The sequence below is a fragment of the Rhinolophus sinicus genome, chromosome 6, assembly GCF_057876585.1.
Source record: "Rhinolophus sinicus isolate RSI-liver-muscle chromosome 6, RSI-T2T, whole genome shotgun sequence".
Classification (NCBI taxonomy): domain Eukaryota; kingdom Metazoa; phylum Chordata; class Mammalia; order Chiroptera; family Rhinolophidae; genus Rhinolophus; species Rhinolophus sinicus.
Window position 1 is genome coordinate 69,472,916 of NC_142506.1, and position 19,926 is coordinate 69,492,841.

General features: G+C 55.0%; 2 protein-coding genes across 4 annotated transcripts in view; both read right to left on the reverse strand.

Annotated features, from left to right (window-relative positions):
* The window catches only part of SYT2 (synaptotagmin 2), a 57,344-nt gene extending 55,941 nt beyond the window's left edge, over positions 1-1,403 (reverse strand). The window contains exon 1 of the mRNA XM_019750835.3: positions 1,211-1,403. The gene's annotated coding sequence lies outside the window, so the exon portion shown is untranslated. The remainder of the gene's footprint in view (positions 1-1,210) is intronic.
* Positions 1,404-11,283: 9,880 nt separating this feature from the next.
* KDM5B (lysine demethylase 5B) overlaps positions 11,284-19,926 on the reverse strand; it is a 50,996-nt gene continuing 42,353 nt past the window's right edge. For 2 of the 3 annotated variants that reach the window (XM_019750845.3, XM_019750846.3), the window contains exons 23-27: positions 17,118-17,603; positions 15,639-15,750; positions 14,750-14,904; positions 13,428-13,748; positions 11,284-12,937 (exon numbers count right to left, since the gene is read on the reverse strand). In XM_019750845.3, the coding sequence (XP_019606404.3) occupies positions 12,800-12,937; positions 13,428-13,748; positions 14,750-14,904; positions 15,639-15,750; positions 17,118-17,603 (1,212 nt within the window). In that variant the 3' untranslated portion in view covers positions 11,284-12,799. The remainder of the gene's footprint in view (positions 12,938-13,427; positions 13,749-14,749; positions 14,905-15,638; positions 15,751-17,117; positions 17,604-19,926) is intronic. The other variant, XM_074317139.2, reaches the window with a different exon arrangement.

The following is a 19,926-nucleotide window of genomic DNA, read 5'->3' on the forward strand; positions in this document are numbered from 1 at the left end:
CGGGTCCTCTGGTGGCCACAGATGTTTCCAGCAGCTTTCAGGCTGGACAGGAACCTAAGCAGGGGAGGTGGCTGGAAGGACTAAGGGCTCACCCTCTGATAAAATGCCCAGGTTGAGGACAATCTATGACACGTGGGAGACCCCCTCAGGGCAGCAGAGGAAGAGAGGGGGAAGGGCACCATCCACTCTCCAGGCCGGACCCCCTTTCTAGCCCACCTTCCTCTCTTTCTGGGGCCCACCTGCCCACCCCATCTGGGTGTCCCCACGCAGCCAGCCGCAGCCTTTCCCCTCACTGCAGTGCCCCTGCCAGGGCCCGCACCTCCTGTCCTCACTTCTTCCTGCTGGCAGGGGGATGCATTCACTTCTGTACCTTCACAGGGGAGGGGAGGACGCTGCAGAGGGAGAGATGGGGCTTTGGCAGCCCCTCTACACACACACACACCAGGGGCTGGGGGTGTCCTGGAGGCACCTGAGGGATGTGAGAATAGAAATGGGGAAGATGCTGGGTCAAAGGGCTGGGAGGATAAATCACCTGCGTTTTTAGCTAAAAACCCAGTGCACTGAAGGGGGAATAGGCACAGGGGAAGGGAGACCCCAAAAAGGAAAGGTCAGTGAAGGACTCCAGAATGGGGGTGGGTTGTCTGCAGTCTCGGGTGGGGGGGGGAGTGCAGCCCAGGAGCGGCGACTGGAGCGGGCGGGACGTCCTAGTCCTGCTGAGTCATGAGATTTGTGGAGAGGCGAGGGGCCGCCACCCCCCCGCCGCGCGAGTCCCTGTCCCAGCGCCTCTCGACCCATCGTCTGTCCCCACCCTCCGGATCCAGGGTCTCTGCCTCCTGGTGCTCGTGGACCCTGCCTGCCCTCCCAAGACGGCGGGGAGGGGATCCCCAAGTTGAGGTGGGGACCTCAGGCAGGCGGGGGCGTCCAGGAGACTGGAGCGGCGCGGCGCGGGGAGTCAGCGCCCTGCTCTGCGGCTCATCCCCGGGACCCTGGCGAGTCTGCGCCCTCCTCCCGCCCCCAGCCCGCAAAGGAGCCGGGCCCCCAGAAGGAGCCTTCGGTCTGGACGCGTCCAAACTCCCCTCGGCCACAACTTCCCGACCACCCAGCCTGGAGGCGGACCCCACCTCGCGCCCCTCGGCTCAGGCTGAGAGCCCGCCCGGGAGGAGAAACTTTGGGGGAGCAGGGGTGCCCCACAGCTGGGGCGCGGACTCACCCGGAGCGGTCGGAGCAGCGGAGAGACCTGGGGCCCCACGCGAGGGCCAAGTGAGGGGCGGCGAGGACGCGGCGCTGGCACAATTCCGCGCCTGAGTCCCCACGCGAGCCCGGCCCCAACTCGGCCAAGAGGCTCTGCCGCAGACTTGCCGGGAGGCTCTGCGTCCGCGGAGCGAGGGAAGGAAGGAGGGAGGGAGGGAGGGAGCGAGGGAGCGCCGGCGTGCGCTGCGGCGCGGCGCGGGGCGGGGCGGGGCGGGGCGGCTGTGGGCGGGGCGGGCGGCGGTGGGCGGGGCGGGCGGCGGTGGGCGGGGCCGGGAGGAGCGGGGGGGGGCAGGAGGGAGGAGGACGAGGCGGAGGGGAAAGGAGGGGAGGAGGGGACGCACCCCGCGGGCAGCACCCGCCTCCGCGGGCAGACCCCCCTCCCCCCCTCCCCAGCTCTCAGGGCCCTGCCTGCTGCTGAACGTCAGGAAGTCAGACCGGGGCCTCAAGGCCCCTCCAAGCCTACACCACCGGCCTCAGGAGCCCCCCACAGTCACTGGGGATCTCAGAGCCCCTTCCCTCCCGTTTCCCCCCTCCCACTGTACAGCCCCCTCTACCTGTAGTTGTCACCAGGAGGGCAGGGGCTTCTGAGCCTAAAGGGTTGGTGAGGAATAGGGGATCCTTGGGAGAAGTTAAAGGTGTCTGGGGCCCATGAGAATAGGGTGGGTGGGGGCAGAGGAAGGACAGGGAAGGGTCAAGGAAGGTGGCAAGGAGGATCTGGATGAGCTGGAAAAGAAAAGAGGAAACTACCATTTGCTGAATAACAAACAGGGCTTTCCACACTTGCTAGTTTCTTATTGCTTAAGATGTCCCTTTAAGGTGGGTATCACTCCGGGCGGTTTGCGCTGAGAACACAGCCCCCTGAACGGTATTTTGGCCAAGGAGTCACAGACAGAGCGCATGGCACTGAGACAGGCCTGGGGAGGAAGCATGGCCACATGCAGGCAGGGGAGCCCTCCCTGGGAGGAGGGCAGCGCCCCGGACCCCGGGTCTATATAATTTGGACACCCACTTCGACATCTGGGGAGTCTGCTTTGCAGTGGGGCTGGGCCCTGCCTCCCTCCCAGGGGTGCTGGTGAGGCTCCCGTCCTGGGGGCCCAAGCAGCACTGGAGGCTCTGTCTTCAGATCACTTTCCAGTAACGCCAGGTAGGACACAGAGGCCACACCTCAGGTTCGCCTCAGAGCACGGGGAGTGGCTGCCACCTGCCAGGCCGTCAGGGAAAGGTGATGGAGGCCTCTGGGGTCCTCAATGAGACTGAAGCTGCACCTGCGGCCCTGAGGCCCACCTGCAAGCAGCCTGGCAAGGGCAGAGGAGGAAGTGGGGTCTAAGTCTACACAGTATGAAACTGGACCCCACCCTCAGCTGCTTGACCAAAGGGGCCAGCTTTAGTCTGTTGGCTCCTTCCTACTCTACATTTGGACAATGAGTCTGCAGGACGCCAGCCAGAGAGGGCTGTGCCCCCCATATACACACAGAGCCCAGAGCCCAGCCAAGCCAGCGAAGGGCTGCCCCCATCCCAGTGGAGGTTTTTGTCAACCTGCCGCCCTACTTCTGCGCCTGGGAACCAACAAGCAGAGGAAGGCTGCCTGCCTCCCCACACTGCTTAAGAGTCGAAACCGCAACTTGGTTAAATGAAAAACATGGTGTCCTGGCCACGGTCTTGTGTTCTCTTAACTCATCAGGACCAGGAGTGAGTGTCTGCGTTGTAAACCTAATGGGGGTGCAGCATCCCTCCTGCTTATTCCCCAGGTTCCAGGAGCCAGAAAAGGGAGGCATGTGCCATCCACACCCAGCTTTCAAGTGTCTGGGCTTTTAAAAAGATGAGCCCTTGCTGCTCTCAGACCATCACTGACCGCAAGCTCGTCCAGGGGCCGCCGAGGCAGCCCCTGCCGGAGGACAGTACCGTGTGGAAGCATGAAGGTGAGGGAGGGCAGCCCCCCTGGTTCCCAGAGCTCTCCAGGGAGGAAGGGTCTGTGAGCCCTGGACTGCTGTCTTGCCACTTCCCGCTGCTCAGAGCTTCCTGGTGTCTTTCTCTAGTGGCTTCCCTGGCATGGGGCATGAGGGGCAGGAGTGAAGCACTGCTCCCACCCCGCTGTCCCCGGGGACCCACCATCCCTGCGCCCTCCCTGTGGCATCTGACGCACTTTGGGGCCATCCACTCACCGGCCTGCCAGCGCCTGCACCCCAACACTTGCACTGCTGTCCTCTTCTTGGAGAGGTCCTGGTCTTCTCAAAGCTTCTCAAAGCTCTGGCTGTCCAGGGGGTCCACACTGCGGGTGCTGGCCAGCTCGTTTCCCACTCTCCCTGCCCAACACCATCCCCACAGGGCCCTGTCACTCTGCTGGGCACCCCGGCTCCCCCGATTCTGAGTAAACGGTCGGTCTGAGAAACACCCATGCCTTCCTTGTCGCTAAAGGTCTTGGTTTCCTTCTTTTAATCTGATTTTGTGGACATACATTTTAAAGTTTACTTACTATATTACATACTAAAATCCATTTAACTTTCAGATATCATTGCATAAGCGTGCTTTTAACACAGAAGTCATTAACTCATACGATGGGGAAGAAAGAAATGTGGATAAAATGAAATATTGTACAATCCACATAAAACCTTAGGTTTTAATTAAAAACCCTGGTCTCTGAACAGCCAAACCCCCACAATAAAAACAATTTAAAACACAGCTCAAAGAGGGAGGCCTGACGCTGCTCCTCTATACTTTTCTACTCCGGGAGAGGAGGCATTTTCATCTTTAGGACCATACTTGGCATAATGAAGAAATTCACTAAGTCACTAGGTATTAAATAATCACCTGAGTTTTATCCCATCCCAGGACTATAGTAACTGTAGTTGGGACCTCATCTACCCCCTAACTTGTCTGAAAGTGAAAGTTTTCTTTTTCTTTCTCAGATTCAAAGGGAATAGTAACTTTAACCCCCGACACCAGTCACCGTCTGATGTCCCAGGTAAGTCACTCTGAGCCCTGGTGCTCACCGCTCTATAGAGGGGAGGGTTCTCTGAGTCCCTCTGCCCCGTGTACAAGCTGCCCCTTCCAGACCACTTCCCCTCACAGCCTGTGGTGAACCCAGGAATGAGCAGGTGCTGTGTCGGGAGGCGCTCGCTCAGAAGCGGGGTGTCGCCTCTCTCCAGGAGGCAGCCTGGGCTTGGAAGTCAGTAGGGGAGGAAAGCAAGTGGGTGGGAAGAGTCTCTGAATAATTAACCCTGGCCTGCTATATCCCCCATCCATTAAAACCCTCACAAATGGAGGTCGTACCCCAGAGCTGCCCTCCACGTGCCCCAGCCATGGGAGGCAGCGCCAGAAGCCAGCGCAGAGGACGGCAGAGAGGGAGCTTTAGCACTGACAGGTGCACATTGGGTATCTCAGGGCCAGCTGTCACCCTTCTCTGGGTCTTAGGTGCAAACCTGGAGGAAAGGTCTTAAATTTCAGACCCAAAGTTTTACCCCCTCCTAGGACACTGCATGTCAGGCGCCCCACTAGGGCTGCAAGGTGGAGGCAGGCAGTCAGAGCCTCACGGGAGACAGATGTGGAGTCACAGGCACCAGGAAGAGGGCAAGCTGCGTGGTAACCTGAGCTTCCCGCTGCCTCCAGGTAGGCACTGTGGCAGGAGAAAGGAGGCAGTAGGGTCAGGAAGCTGTGACCTTGGGAATGTTTCTTAACCTCTAAAGCAGGGGTGTCAAAACTGTGGCCCGCGGGCCAACTGCGGTCGGCAATCCATTAATTGGCCCGCAGCAAATTCCAAAAATATAGTTTACTTAAATAAACCAGGTGAGGCAATACGTACTTCACCTCGAGTGAGTGGCCCGGCTGTTTGTGTATTTTACCGCATATGGCCCTTGGTAAAAAGCGTTGAAAGAAGTTTGGACACCCCTGGTCTAAAGCCTCATTTGCTTCTGTTGATGGGTGACTTCACCGCTTGCCTTGAGGTGTTGTGAAGATTGGATGATGTAGTGTTTATCCACACAAGGCAGCCACCAGTCATGCTGAGGGAAGTGATGAGAGCTTGTAAGGGCCTTGGAGGGGTGGGAGAGGGGAGCAGTGGGCGGTCACAGGCACAGGTGAGGCCATGGGGGTTCTTCTGAAACCAATCGAAGGGTCTGCGCAGGAGCCTTGTCTCAGGAAATCCACTGGCATCGGATCGGGTTACGGGTTAGATCACAGCTCCCACAGGGTGCCCTCTCTGGCTGGCCTGTCACAGGCCGTCTGTGTAGTGCTTACCAGGTTGGCTTGGGGAACCCGACTGCCTGGGTTCAAATCTCAGCTCGCTTCTCGCTGGCCGTGAGGACCGAGGTAACTGGGCTTACTTCACAGGAGAGTGGTGAGGTGGCCGAGGTGCCTGACCCTCAGCAAGAACTTAGTGTGGCGATGACAGGAATTGCGTTTCCAGCTCTAGACGGCCAGCACACGTAAAGACGGCCCTCCTCACCTGCCCGAGAAGTAGGGTGACTTTCCCGAGGAACCCAGAAGCCCTGGGCTGGCTGCGAGCCTCAAGCTTAGCTGACGGCCTGGCTAGGGAAGGTGGAAAGGACCGAACACCGGCCAGAGGCTGCCCCAGACACTGCCCCGTGTGTGCCCCCTGGGCACAGCACCCACGCTCTGCATGTCTCCGAACCTGTAAGATGCCATGCAGGGCTGAGCACAGGAGCGCAGGACTTTGCTCGGAGCCCTGTAGGGGGCGGCCCAGGGCCTGCTCCCAGCCTCATGTCTACGACTCCATCTCCCAAACAGCAAGTTAAACGAAGAAGTGAATTCGTAAGAGGTTAACATGGCAGAAGTCTGGGCTGGAGAGCGAGCGAGGGTGTCAGAGCCCACCACTGCCCCCCCAGTGGCCCAGTCCTGACTCCGGGAACCAAGGGAGAGCAGGCCACTCCTGGTGCTCTGCCTTCCCCGGTTGTCTGCTGCAAGTCCCCGGTGCCCTGTCCTCAAGGGCCTGCAAACACCCTTCCTCTCCTGCAATACCCCACCCCACCCCACCCTACGGTCTCCGTGTACGAGGGACTAATAGTAGAAACAGAACAGGAACTGTGACTGCCATTGGTTCAGACTACGAAATGGCCACTGTCTTCCTGGGCAAAGAAGCCGTCCCTTTAGGAACTGCTGATGTCCCGCCTCCAAGGACCTGGCAGAAATGGAGACTGAGAACAGGCACTGCTCCTACTTGCAGTTCTAAAGCTAACACAGGCAGCTTTGTGTCAAAATGCCAGCGAGCCACAGGTCACCAGGACTTCACAAGTGTTAGGACGGCTGAGCAGCACACACAAAGCCCGAGGACACTCGCTGGCACCCAGTGCCACACCAGGGCTCAGAAACCGCAGGGCTGTGGCCCCGAGACTCGGGCTTGCCGTCTGGCTCAGCAACTGGCCACACCCCACGATGCATCCTCTGTGGGCCCACGGCTCCCACACCAGTTTCCACATCTGCTTCCGAGGTCCCAGCCGTCTGGACTCAGGAAGCCCTCCTGCTCTTCTGCCCTGGTCTCCCTCCAGAGGTGGCTTTGGGGGCAGCCCACGTGTCCTGATCGGGACCAGCCTTTCTCTGTAGCAGAAGGGCCTTTATCCCACGGTCCCTTGGACCCACAAACCTACCTATTCAAAGGCCAAAGTTGGGAAAGGTTGTGTGCAAGACAGGGCTGGAGCCTGTATTTCCTGAAAACATTGACAATTGCCTAAACTCGCTCTTAATTTGTTTCCCTCCTGCCAATCGAAATGGGACAGACCCACATCTGCTGGCAGAAGCCAGGGCACTCACAGGACCCCACGGCGCCCTCTGGCGGCCGAGCCTGGAGTGGCTCCGTGGGAAACAGGCTGAGCTGACGGCTCTGTGCCCGACACCCTGTTCCTTCCCCAGACCCCCTGCTCTCTGGACACCACCTGCACCCTGAGTTGTGCACGCTGCTGCTTGAGGGGTTTCTTTCGTGGGGGGAGTGGAGTGGGATGGACACGAAGATGAAAGCAGGCTGGACACTCGTAATATAACCTTCCAAGGCACACCAAGGCCGAGGCTTTTACCCGGAGCTGCCTGCTTGGGGAATGGCCTGGGAGGCTGCAGTGGCCGCCTGCGAAGGCCAGCGCCGCTGGGGGACACACGTCACTGGCCACATGTCCCAGTTATCCGTGGGGAAAAGGACCCTTATTGAGGCATTTTGCCCATTTGGTGGTGGCTATTTCGAGGCTAAAGATGGCTGCTAGATTTCAAAACCTCTAGAAAACAAAGCAAGTGAAGTCCTGGTAGCTGCGGCCCAGGCCACATTCGCCCACTCAATCTGCTGTCTGGGAACAAGAGGAAGTGTGGGAGGGACCGAGGCTATAGGCAGCCTCCCCAGCGCAGGGCCCACAGACTCCAGAGCCAGCAGAACTGCAAAGCCAGGTGAGGTGTGCTCTTCGCTGCAAGGTGCAGGCCGACCAGTCCACCGCCCCTAGGACTGGCCACCTCCTTAGTGCAGCAGCGACACTGACCATCACAGGCCACCACTTGGCACTAAACACAATTCCAAGGGTGCCATAAGCAGCTGGTGAATCAGGACAGGTCCAGAAGCTTTGAGCTGGATCCTGGGAGCTACGCAGCCCTGCGTGCCAGAACCAGACCAGGGGCTGCAAACAGTGGGCCACACCCACGGCCGGCCCTGCCAGCAGCTCCAGCCTCCTCCTGTTCTCACCTGGTGACTGGCATTTGTTCCCAACTGTGTAACAGTCAATCTGTCAGTGATTTTGTTACACAAACCAATGAAATGTGAACACTTGTTTTTATAAAAACAAGATTGAGTTGCATATAAAACTTGCTGTTAAATATCGATGAAACGCTCATAAAGGATTGAAGAATATTAGTACCAAGTCTCCCTTATAAGACCTTACTATATTAATTTTTGCTCCAAAAGACGCATTAGAGCTGATTGTCCGGCTAGGGCTTATTTTCGGGGAAACACGGTATCTAGAATTGTAAAAGCATTCTACAAGTTAAATTCCTTCACATGTTTCTATTCTTTAACCATTTCAAAGGAAGCCCATGCTGAAAATCACTGATGATAACGCGTTATCGGAGCAAAGGTCCTTGCCTCCCGACAGCAATCGCTCAATTTCAGTGTTTACTAAACGGACATACGAGGTCTGACAATTAAGTTCATGAACTTGTTGCAACGATGTTGCTAACCTTTTTTGGTATCAGAGGGATTATTCATTATGAATTTGTACCCACTGAACAGTTAACCAAGTTTACTATTTAGAAGTGCTGAAAAGGCTGCATGAAAAAGTGAGATGACCTGAACTTTTTGCCAACAATTCATGGCTCTTGCATCACGACAATGCACCAGCTCCCACAGCACTGTCTGGGAGGGAGTTTTTAGCCAGTAAATAACTGTATTGGAACACCCTCCCTACTCACCTGACCTGGCCCCCAATGACTTCTTTCTTTACCTCAAGATAAAGGAAATATTGAAAGGAAGACATGTTGATGACATTCAGGACACCAAGGATAATATGACGACAGCTCTGATGGCCATTCCAGAAAGAGTTCCAAAATAGCTTTGAAGGCTGGACTAGGCGCTGGCATCAGTGCATAGCTTCCCAAGGGGAGTACTTCGATGGTGACCGTAGTGACATTCAGCAATGAATTATTCAAAATGAGTTCGCGAACTTAAATGTCTGACCTCATACCTTCGACTTAGGTTAAACTCAACATCTTTTTCACCATTTAACTGACTGTCAAGCTACCATATGCAAAGGGGGCTTTCTGCCATCTGTGTTCCCACTGGAGTCATGGGCAGACCACTCAGTGCCAGACAGGTAAGTTTGCCAGGAGCTAGATTTTCTTGGGGAGACAGGGTGTCTTTGGCTTTTACTTTTAGTAGAACACGTAACTTATTTCCTCAGAAAGGTAACGTTTTCTCTATTTTCCCATCCAAGAGGAAAGAGAAGGAACAGTCCTCTGGCTTCCACTCACCTGGAATAGATCAAATGACCTCCTAAGTCCATTCCTGTCACAATGCAGCAGGTCATCCTGAAAATAAAAGACACGTCTAAAGCCAACATGTCCCAGCCCTTCCCCTCATACAACTGACCCAGAAGCAGCAGGGAGCTGGATACTCTGCTGCTGCTGGCTGTGTACATGCTCCGTGTGGACTGATACAAATGCAGTTGGATTCTTATGCCAGCAATCTTGAAACGTGAAAATTTGATTAGCAAAAATTTGCAAGAAATGCAATGTACACTTTACAGATTCTCTTTATGCTTTGAAAATGGATTTACAACAGTTTTACTTTATACAATGTATGGTTTAGGTAGCTTTTCAGCAACATTTCTATTACACACCGATCTGCGAGGCTGTGGCCCTGGTGCTGCAGTGAGGGGGCCGCCGACCCTCGTGTGAGCTAAGGGACGGCAATGCCATCGTCGCTGTTCCTCGGCTCCTCTTCCCAACGGGCAGTTTCATCAGAAGGGGACTCTTTTCTGCATCGTTATGGCGAGACCACTTTACCACAGGTTCGTGCCTGGCGCACACCAGCAGTCACTTACTGGCGGCCACGGGCAATGACCCCTGAAACACTCGCCGTCCATTCTATCTCCTGTTACAGAGCCATGGCACCTATAATCATGCCAGGCTGTTGTTATGTGACAGAACGCCAGGCAGGGCCGAGCTCGGAAAAACACCTATGACCACTAGATAAAGTCGAACACGCATCAAGATGGTAGGTGGAAGAGGCAAAGATGGTTACAAAGGCCTTCTGAGCCAGTGGGAGGCGGGAGGAGCCAGGGCTCACCCTTCCAGGTGGCGTCCACCCTCTCAGCCTTGTCCCGCAGACACCCGGTCAGCTTGCCTTTTACAGCGGGTACAACAGCAAATCTCAGATACGTCTCCCAAAACACAAGATCCAAATTGCCATCTTCATACCTCGTTTGCAAAGCTCTGCAGGGCAGAATACAGCAGGGAAATTCTGGCTTTTACCAAGTCCACGCCCCAAGGCCACACCTCGCGTTAGGTTAACCTTGAGACAGAAGAATGAGCCCCACGTCCCTGGTCCCTGGCGGGCGCTGCCCTTAAGTAGTCAAGCAGCTGGTCCCGTTCCCCCCCCGCCCCCCCCGCACAGCCGGCCCCTACACACAGCACACCCTTTATTCTACGTAAGAAACCTGTTGGACTTGGAAGGAAAATCAGCAAGCGGCTGCTGAGGTGCGGTGGGGGCCTCGTCCACCCTTCGGTGCCAAGCTCATCAGATTCTCTCCACCCACTGACCCTCAGGCTCAGGCCCCAGCCCTCTCTCAGGGATCCCTCCTCACAAGCTGGAGGACAATGATGGCAAGTGTCAGCTCCGTGTGCCACTGCGTACACAACAGACGGCACTGGCTGGAGAACGTAGCACTGAAACAGAGGCCTAGAGACGCTGCCCAGCCTTGTCACCTACTGTGCTTCCCCGAAAATAAGACCTAGCTGGCCCATCAGCTCTAATGCGTCCTTTGGAGCAAAAATTAATATGACGCGGTATTATATGTATTATACCTGGTTATATATATATTAAAGACCCAGTCTTAAGAGTAAAATAAAACCGGGTCTTATATTCATTTTTGCTCCAAAAGATGAGCTGATGGTCCAGCTCAGTCTTATTTTCAGGGAAACAGGGCAGGAACAGTAATTCTGGGCCACCACTGTCCTGAAGTTCTGTGTCACAAGGTCCTCACATGGGGAGCGGAAGGTTTCAGCCTCCCCCTTTTCCCTCTCCCCACAGATGCTTTGGTCAGGACAACCTATAGGTGAAGAAGACGGAGTGTGTGCGGGTGGGGGACGTGTATCACAGGGTCAAACCTCTCCACAGGCAGAGGCTTTTTCTTCCAGCTGCCGGGTCCCTTTTCAAGGTTACTTTCTCAGTTGGCGTCCTGTCCCAATGTCAGGGGGCTCTGAGAATGTGGACATTTAAGGCCAAACCACCAACACTCCAGATCGCGCTCTGGAGATTCTTCTCTGTTGGCCCCTCAACCCCCATCAGACAAGGAGAAACATCACAACAACTGTGGGAAAGTGCAGACAATCTGGAGTCTTAAAGAGATTTAATCACACGAATTGCATAAAAGGGGTTGGTACATTAAAACTCTGCCACATCACAAACTGCCGTTTCTTTTCTTTTCTTTTTTTTTTTTTTTTTTTCAATTAAAGACCCACTAGTTCTACCCACCTTCAGGTTTATGGCTATAGAGAGTGGAGAAAACCACTATTAGCAACAGAACGGGAAAAAGCGAGCAGGATTCTGTTCTGGTCACAGGCAGTCTGCTCCGCTGCCTTGTAAAGAACAGTCCGTTGTAAGCAAAGGAATGGAAGCTATGGGTCACCCATAAGCACTGCAGCGGCCGGAGTCAGGAGGACGGTGGCGTCCGGAGGGCAGAGCCCGGCTGTCCCCAGCCTCCCTCAACCCACACTGCCCAAGCCCTTCGGTTCCTCTGACAATGAACCCTAAACCGACTCCCTGTGAGCTCAGATGTGACGTCATCACCTCACAGGAGGGCTGACGGGAGCTGGGAGTAACCTGGCCACATCCTGAGGAAGCACGGCTTTAAAGACAGGTGCTACTCCTTGAAGACTTGGGGGCAGGGTTCCTTATCAGTGGGGACTGGCCGCGTCGTGGCCCACAGCAGAGCTGGACACACAGGAGTCCCTGGTGCTTGCAGCCTGGCTGGGCAGAGGCAAAAGCAAGCAGCTCCCTGGCAGAGGGAGGAAGGCACCACAGTCCCGCGGCTGAAATAAGCAGCATGTAGTATTCTGTTAGGATCGAGGATTTATTCACAATATGAACCGCAACATTTGATACAAGCTACCAAAGAACAGGAGGAAGGAGGGGCAGGAAGAAAGTCAGCTACAGCTGTGGCAAGCGCTCAGAGCAGTCCCTTTTCCATGCCCCCAGCTCACTGGTGACACTAGAAACCAGACGTCTGCATTCTGCACACCAACCAAATGCTGAAGCACCAACACACCGTTTGGAAGTTTGTTTTGTTTTAATTCCAGCCACTGAAACCAACATAAAAGTTATTGCTTAGATAAATAAACCTAGTCTACGAGGGAAAAGAAAAGTGGGTAAAGAAACAAACAAAAACCCCAAAAGTGAAAAACTTAAGCTCCCCAATATGGTAACAGAGTAAACAAGAGAGAAATTCCTCAAATGAGGATTTACTGGAATTTCTGGTGCCCTCTGGGCACTGAGACTGAGTTGGACTCGTTAAGCCGGTAAATCCCAGACAGAGGTCAGATTTTATGCTGGGCATGAAGAGGTGTGAGCTCCACTGCCTTCCAACTCGTGGAAACCCTGCAGAAACAGTCAGCATTTCAAACCTCGACAACCACAAACAGCTCTTAGGGGGGAAAATACAAAAGGTGTCAAAAATTTTTTTAGTTGTTTTTTCTTTTTTTCAAAGAGTTCTGGAAAAACGATCCATAAGGAATAGAAATAGCACCGTTTACAGGCTGGTCTGGGCCCCAGTCCTGCAGCTTTGCAGAGAACTGAAGGGGTCGTGGGAGAGTCCTCAACGACAGTGAGTACTGAGCGGGGTTTGTGGGGTTACTTCCGGCTCAGCGCGTCCTTCACAGTGCAGACCACACAGACGTAGTCCTCCTTCTCTGCCATCTCTGGAGAAACACCAACACAGACCTGGTGAAACCACTGGTTGCAGCTGCCATCACACTGGACCCAGTCCACCTGGTTACAAAGAGCAGGGAGATGGGGTTTTCAGAGGAAAAACGGGATTCAAAACTGGGCAGGCCGGCCTTGAGACATTCAGCCATTTGCCACTAACGGCCACTGTCCCACCACCGGGACCTCTGGCCCACCAGCCAAAGCCATTGCTCAAGTCGTGATTGCTTTGGGGTGGAGACTGCGCTGCCCTGTGGTGAGTGAGCAAAGGGCGTTACATCAGCCTCCCTCCCACCTTCTTAGCGCCGGGACGGTGAAAGCTGGAGGAGCAGGAAAAGGACAAAGGGAAGAAGAGAAGAGAAGAGTTTCTTCCAGAAAAGGGAGAAGACCCAGGAGCGATGGTAGGAGCAGAGGTGTCAGCAGGGGAGGGCTGACAACCCTTTCAGAGCAGCTCAAAGCAGGTAAGCGAAGAGAGGGACCCAGCGAGGTAAGGTCCAGCTCACAGGGTTCCTGAGTTAGGGGGAAGCATGTCCTCCATGGCCCACACCTCACTGACCTCGTCTCCTTCCGGCTGCAGACAGCTCACAGCCGGGCAGATGGCGTCATCATCCTCAGAGTCGTCCTGCTCGGAGTAGGACGCGTCTGAGGGCGGGGAATGGGTTTCGGCAGATGGGGCTGCCTCAGAGCTACGCTCTCTCTCTAACTGGGGATTGTCCGTGTCCTTGGGGTGGCTCAGTTTGATTTTCTTCTTTCTCGGGGTCCGCATTTTCCTCACTCGATCCCTCCGCTCGCTGGCGAGGCCTTCTCTCTCTAGGCGTCTCTTCAGCTTCCTCTCCAGGCCGTTCACCCCATCTCGCTTCCCGCGGCAGCCGTCGTTCTGGGTGGGGGATGGGCAGACTCCATTTTAGCCTCAGCTTAGCCTATGACTGAACTGGTGAGGCTGTGGGAGCCGTGTGAAAGCAGAGGGGCCCCCATCGACACCATCACCCCCGCCCATCCTGCCAGAGTGACGCTGGGAGAAGGAAATGGGAGACACCATTAGCCGTCAGTAAGCCGACCGGCCCGGAGGTGGGGGGGACAGATGCCTACTTTCTTCTTTGTGCCAAATGCATGAGGGTGTAACTGAGTGCTATGAGGTTTCTACCCGGGTGTTTAACGTTCATCCTTTGACCTACGCACGTCTAAAGAACCACGCTGATTCCTTCCTTCCGTCCCAACAGGACCCCCGCCCCTTACAGGAGGAGGAGCATTAACCGACCATAATCGACAAGGGTGCCTTGCTATTTGGTATCATGATGACAAATAAATTCCTAAATGCCAATACCTGCCCTTCTGCCCTCGTTAGGGAGATTATTCCCTCTCATGGCCGTATTCTCAGGCCTTAGATGTTACGGGTCGGTCAGTCCCCAAACGGGCAGAAAGCAGCGTCTGTTGGGTGCCAGGAAACAGGACATCCCAGTGTCCCTTAAGCAAACCCAGCGCCACACAGCCCTGCCCACAGCTGTCTTGCTGGGCTTAGAGGAGTGAGAGCATTTGCTGAATGTTAACTCCAAGAATATCTTTGATTTTTGAAGCCTCTACCCCAGCTATACTTGCATTTTCATCTCTACCGTGTCTCCCTTACAGAAAAAAAATGACGCTGCTTCCGGCCGTCACCACGTGGGAAAGACGAGAAGCACCTCGCTACAGACTAACTAACTCACGGTGACTTGAAAACCAGGAGCGACCCGGCGGGGCGCCCCAGCGCGTGGTGGCCAGCACGTGCCCGCTCCCTGGCACAGTCCGCACACGGTTCGGGGTCACCGGGGCCTCAAGTTGTGAGCTGTTCAGGAAGCACTCCTGCAGCAGCTCCCCACCGACCGCCTCCCAGACACTTGCCTTCTCACTGCTGGGTCTGACTGGTGAGCTCCGGCCAGCTGGCTGCACAGAGCTGGGCTTCGCCAGCAAAGTCCGGTAAAGTTCCTGGATTTCGGGAAGCGACACCTGGAGCAGCTGCGCCTCCATCAGCAGTTCACTCACTTCGGCGCTGATGCCTGCGGAGGCCACACCAGCATCAGGCCCCGCCCGGCGCCCAAACTGCACCAGACCCGGGACTCAGCGGAAGGCTCACCCTCGTGCCTCTACCAGCCTCTCCTTAAACGGCACCCAGCTCAAGTTCAGGTTCACTTCAAGTGCCTCAAGTCCCCCTCCAGCAGAGCCCAGACTAGGTTTTCTAAGTCCTCCGATGACACGGGGAGTGCTAGCCCTACACCGAAGTCCTCCGCACTCACTCCCTGCGGACGCAGAAGAGTCCCTCTGTCTTGACAGCTTTCAACAGAAGGCACAGAACAGGGACCCTGGGCAGGGGCCTGTGTGACATGGTGACGAGGGATGGGGTCGGATCAGGACTCCAGCTGCCGCTTCAGGCACAATTCATGGGGCGGCACTGACAGGTAGAGACAGGCGAGGAGGAGGTCGCTGCCAGGTGGGGCTTATGTCCAGGACTCCCTGCAGGTAATGAAGGACCTCGGCAGCCTGACTGAGCCTGGGGTGGAAACGCTGTTTACCCTCTCGGCCCTGACGGCGATGGATGTAAGTCAAGTCCTCCTCTCTGCTTCCTCGGCATCGGTAAGCCTGCCACTGTGCTCCTTCTCTGCCCTGCAAACACTGCTACCCTGTATCCCACATCGAGGGTCCAATCCTTTTCTACGAGCTATAACGAAAACCTACCACGCCACCACCTGCTACTATCCATCCTTCAACACAGAACTAAGAACAAAATACACACCGTGGAGGGGGATGCGACTCTGTCCGGTAAAGAAGGGAGAGGGCGAATACGAGGCTCTGCTGTCTCGGTCGTCAGGCGAGGAAGACGAAGTCGTCCCAGGAGGCGGAGACACCTAATGGGAGACAGCACTCTGTGGGGGGCCTTTCCAGGGCCACAAACACGCCACCAGCCCAGTGAAAGCAGCCGGGGTCAGCAGACAGGCAGCCCAACACTCAGACTGCACTTTCCTGACTGAAAGGTGTCTTCTGGCATCTTAGAGGTGGCCAAACCAACCCTCGTCCACACCATGCCCTGTCCTCCTGCTTTCACTTGGACAGATTTCAGAGAGGGGAAAAGCAGCATTGGGAGTTAAGTCACGTTCGCTGCATGAGAACAGGTCATGCAGCCTTGTATCCCTGAGAAATTCTCCTTAGGAAGATTCTAACACGGGGAACACAGCACCCTCTGAGTAAACCAGCCGAGGAACTGCCATTATCCCTCACACCCCCCTTTCCACCTTCTTCACGCTCATTAAAGGGCAAACACTCCTCGGCCCCCAGATTAGAAACTGTTGCTCAACAGCTGGGTCCTTTCCCTGTACTAATAAATTCCTACCGTACTTCCCTGCAAATAAGACCCGGCCGGACCATCAGCTCTAATGCATCTCTTGGAGCAACAATTAATAGAAGACCCGGTCTTATATTAATTGTTGCTCCAAAAGATGCATTAGAGCTGATGGTCCGGCCGGGTCTTATTTTCGGGGACACATGTGAGCACATCTGGTATAAAGAAAACAAAGGTCTCGACTGGAGGCCGCCGAGTCACAACTCGCCTACGCAACAAAAATCTGATTGGTCCCAGCTCAGTGGCAGGCGCTGTATTTCAGAAGCCCAGGAAAAAGGTAAAAGACGAGGCGATAAACATGGCAGAGAGCGGTCTCCAGCCTGCCTCTCGATCTGCTGAGCATGGAACCCAGACTTTACGTCTGCGTTCCCCCCTGGAGCACAGGCAGCTGTGACGTCTCTGCTGGAGAAACCTGTGTGGGTTGAGCCCTCAGGGGAACCCATGAAGAGAGGGACATTCTTTTCCTGCAGCCATTTCCACAGGAGACAGAAACCGCTGCGATACCAGGGACACTCAGAAGAGTCTGGCTTTCGGCAGCAAGACCACAAAAGGTCTGAAACCTTCTGCCTGTCCTCTGAAGAGCAGACACCCAAGAGCAGAAGCTTGCTCCTCCTCTCAGGGAAACACCACTGGGAGGGCCCCTCGCTTTCCTACTCGCGGCTTACACAAGAGGACAGAGGAGAAAAACAGTCAGGCAAAAAGGTTTCCCACACCCAGGTATTACGTACGAGTCTGGGTCCATACACCTCAGTGTGGGAAAGGCTCTGCACACATGCGGGTGTGAGGTCTGCTCCACACTGAGCGCCTGAGACACAGTCCTGGCCACCTGAGGCCACACGGTCGGGGCCCAGGGGAGTGGAGGAAGGGGCGGCTCACCTCGCTGGTCTGTGCCGCCTGCCCCGCCGGGGCCTGCCGCCTGCTCGGTGACAGGCCCGCGCCCGTGCGGCCGTGCATGGCCCTGAGGCTCCCTGAGGACAGCAGGTGCTGGGCTCTGTGCTGCCAGCTCACGGTCCGTTCGATCATGTACCGTAGAGCGTCCCCCTCGGGGAGCCGGACCCGGATACGCTGCAGTGAGGCCAGCAGGGGCAAGACCTTCTCTAAGGGGGGCTTCTCGGACCGCCGGCAGTGGGGACAGAGCCAGACGCCGGGGCCCTGCACAGCACTGGGGACTGCCACGCAGCTGGTGTGGAAAGCATCCCTGCAGAGTTCACACTGGATCATTGGGGCGGCCGGCGCCTTCTGACACATGCAGACCTTCGTCTCCACGTCCGGGGCGGGCGACAGCCACTTCCCCTCGTTGGCTAGTCTGAGAGACTGCATGGCTTCCATCTCCCTCAGGCGAGCTTCCCCCAGCGCTGCCATCTGCAGGAGTGAACAAGGAGAACGGTGTCACAGACCACGCCTTCTCCTGGGCGCCGAGGAGACCGTCTGCATCCAGACCCTGGCTCTGCCCACCAGCACCTGAGTGACCTTGGCGACACACCCCACGTGCAGCACAAGGAGGGAGTGACAGTGCCCACCTACCTCACAGGCTGCAGTGCTGACTGCACACGCTCTGCCTGGCACAGTCCACACTCAAGGGGAGGCACTACCCAACACACACCACTTCTTAAAAGTCCTGCTTCCTCACTCATTTACCTCCTGGAAAATGTACTTCTCTTGAAAGCCACAGACTTTTGGTTTCACAATCTCCGTGCACTAACTTTTCCTCAGTGTGTTAGCTTGTGTGTTCTCCTGAAAAGGTACTTGGGTGGACAGGTCTCCTAGGGCACCCACCACACAGGAGCAGGCCACGCCTCTGGCTGTCTCTGACACTGAGGCCACACATGTGTGCTGGACAGAGCAACTGTAGAAGATGACACTGGATCCCTCACGAAAAATTAAATAGAAACGACTTTACCACTTTCTTACATGCACAGACATGCACACAGGCCTGATGAGAGTAAAATGAAATTGTTAGGGCAGACAAAAGCAAGATGTTTTTCCGCAGAAAGCAGCAAGTATACTCCTACTGCAAAGTCTTTTCCTCTCTATTATCAGAGCCACGTCCCAGGAAAGTGCCAAGTTCAGTTAAACCTGTATGAATGACTTGAAAACACACAAACAGAATCAAGGTCACAGGGAAAGGCTGGAGTGGTTCTGACCAGTACGTGCCAGTGGTCTATCAGGGGCTTTCACACGACACAATACGCACCCAGGACATGCGTACAAGGCACCCCAGACCTATCTAAGTGCAGGCGCCTCAGACTTACTCAGCACCACAAAGGAGAGGCAGCGTCTGAAGGTGACAACTTCCAAACTGCCTATGTCAGTTAAGCCACCGCCACCTCTAACTTACCGTACCCTTTCCTCAACAAAAGGCTGGACTACCAGCCATCCCCAGAACCCCCGCAATAATCACAGATAAATGGGGAAGCGCACACCTTTAAAACTGATCTTGCCCCCCTCGAAAGACAAACGTTACGGGCCACAGGAACTAGTCCTTTCCCAGTTCCATTCCCAAGTCCTGACAATGTTAGCTTGTCACAGTTAAACCGTTCCCAACCATCACATTTGCCTACCGGCAACAACATGACTCAGGAGATGAGGCACCCTGAGTGCTAAGGCCAGAATGAACCTCCGTTCTGTCCTTCTGGAGAAGAAAATGTGTGAAGGCAGGACCAGAGAAGAAACCAAAAGATCTGTAAGTAAACTGGGTAGCAAACCTTTGGTATATGAAAAAACACCCACTTATTTCTGCAAACAAAGACCAAGTGCAGGCAGTATGTCTGGGTCAGTGGTGACAAGGGGCCTTCCTACAGGTTAGAAACAGAGGGCAAGTGACTACTGTCATTCCCCTATGAAATAACAGGAAACGGATGCGCTCGTACATGAGGGGCTCACAGTCCAGGCGCCTAAAGACACAGCAGCCAAGTTCAAACCAGTGTTCCCACAGCAGGAGGTGGCTCCTTAAAAACACCACAATTCTGCCCAGGCAGCAGAATCTGATGCGAACCTGACTGAGTGTAGAGATGCCCAGGAAAGGCTGTGTCAAAGTGCATAAATGAATCAAGGCAATCCTACGTCCATCACAAGAGAGACTAGGTTGCTGTAAAGGAAGAGGGTGGGAAGGTGCCCATTCCAGTCCTAGCAGCAGGTGTATTTCTACTCCAGAACAAGCAATGCTTTGTGCCATTACAAACATCCAGGTGGGACTACATCCAACTGAAAAGCTTCTGCACAGTGAAGGAAACCAGCAACAAAAGGCAACCTGCCAAATGGGGGAAAATACTGGTAAATCACGTATCTGATTGGGGTCAATCCCCAAATTACAGAGAGAAGTCATACAACTCAGCAGCAATAAAAAAAATAAGAAATCCAATTAAAAACCGGGCACAGGATCTGAATGGTCACCTTTCTAAAGAAAACACACCGATGGCCAACAGGTACATAAACAGGGGCGCAACGCTACTCATCACGAGGGAAATGCACATCAAAACCACAGTGAGCTATCACTTCACACCTGTTAGAATGGCTGTCATCAAAAAGACAAGAAATGTCATGTGCCGGTGAGGACGTGGAGAAGGGGACACCCTGTGCACTGCTGCAGGGATGGCAAAGGTGCAGCCACTGTGGGAAACGGTGTGGAGGTTCCTCAAAACACTGAACACAGAACTACCTCATCGGGAGCCAGCAATCCCACTTC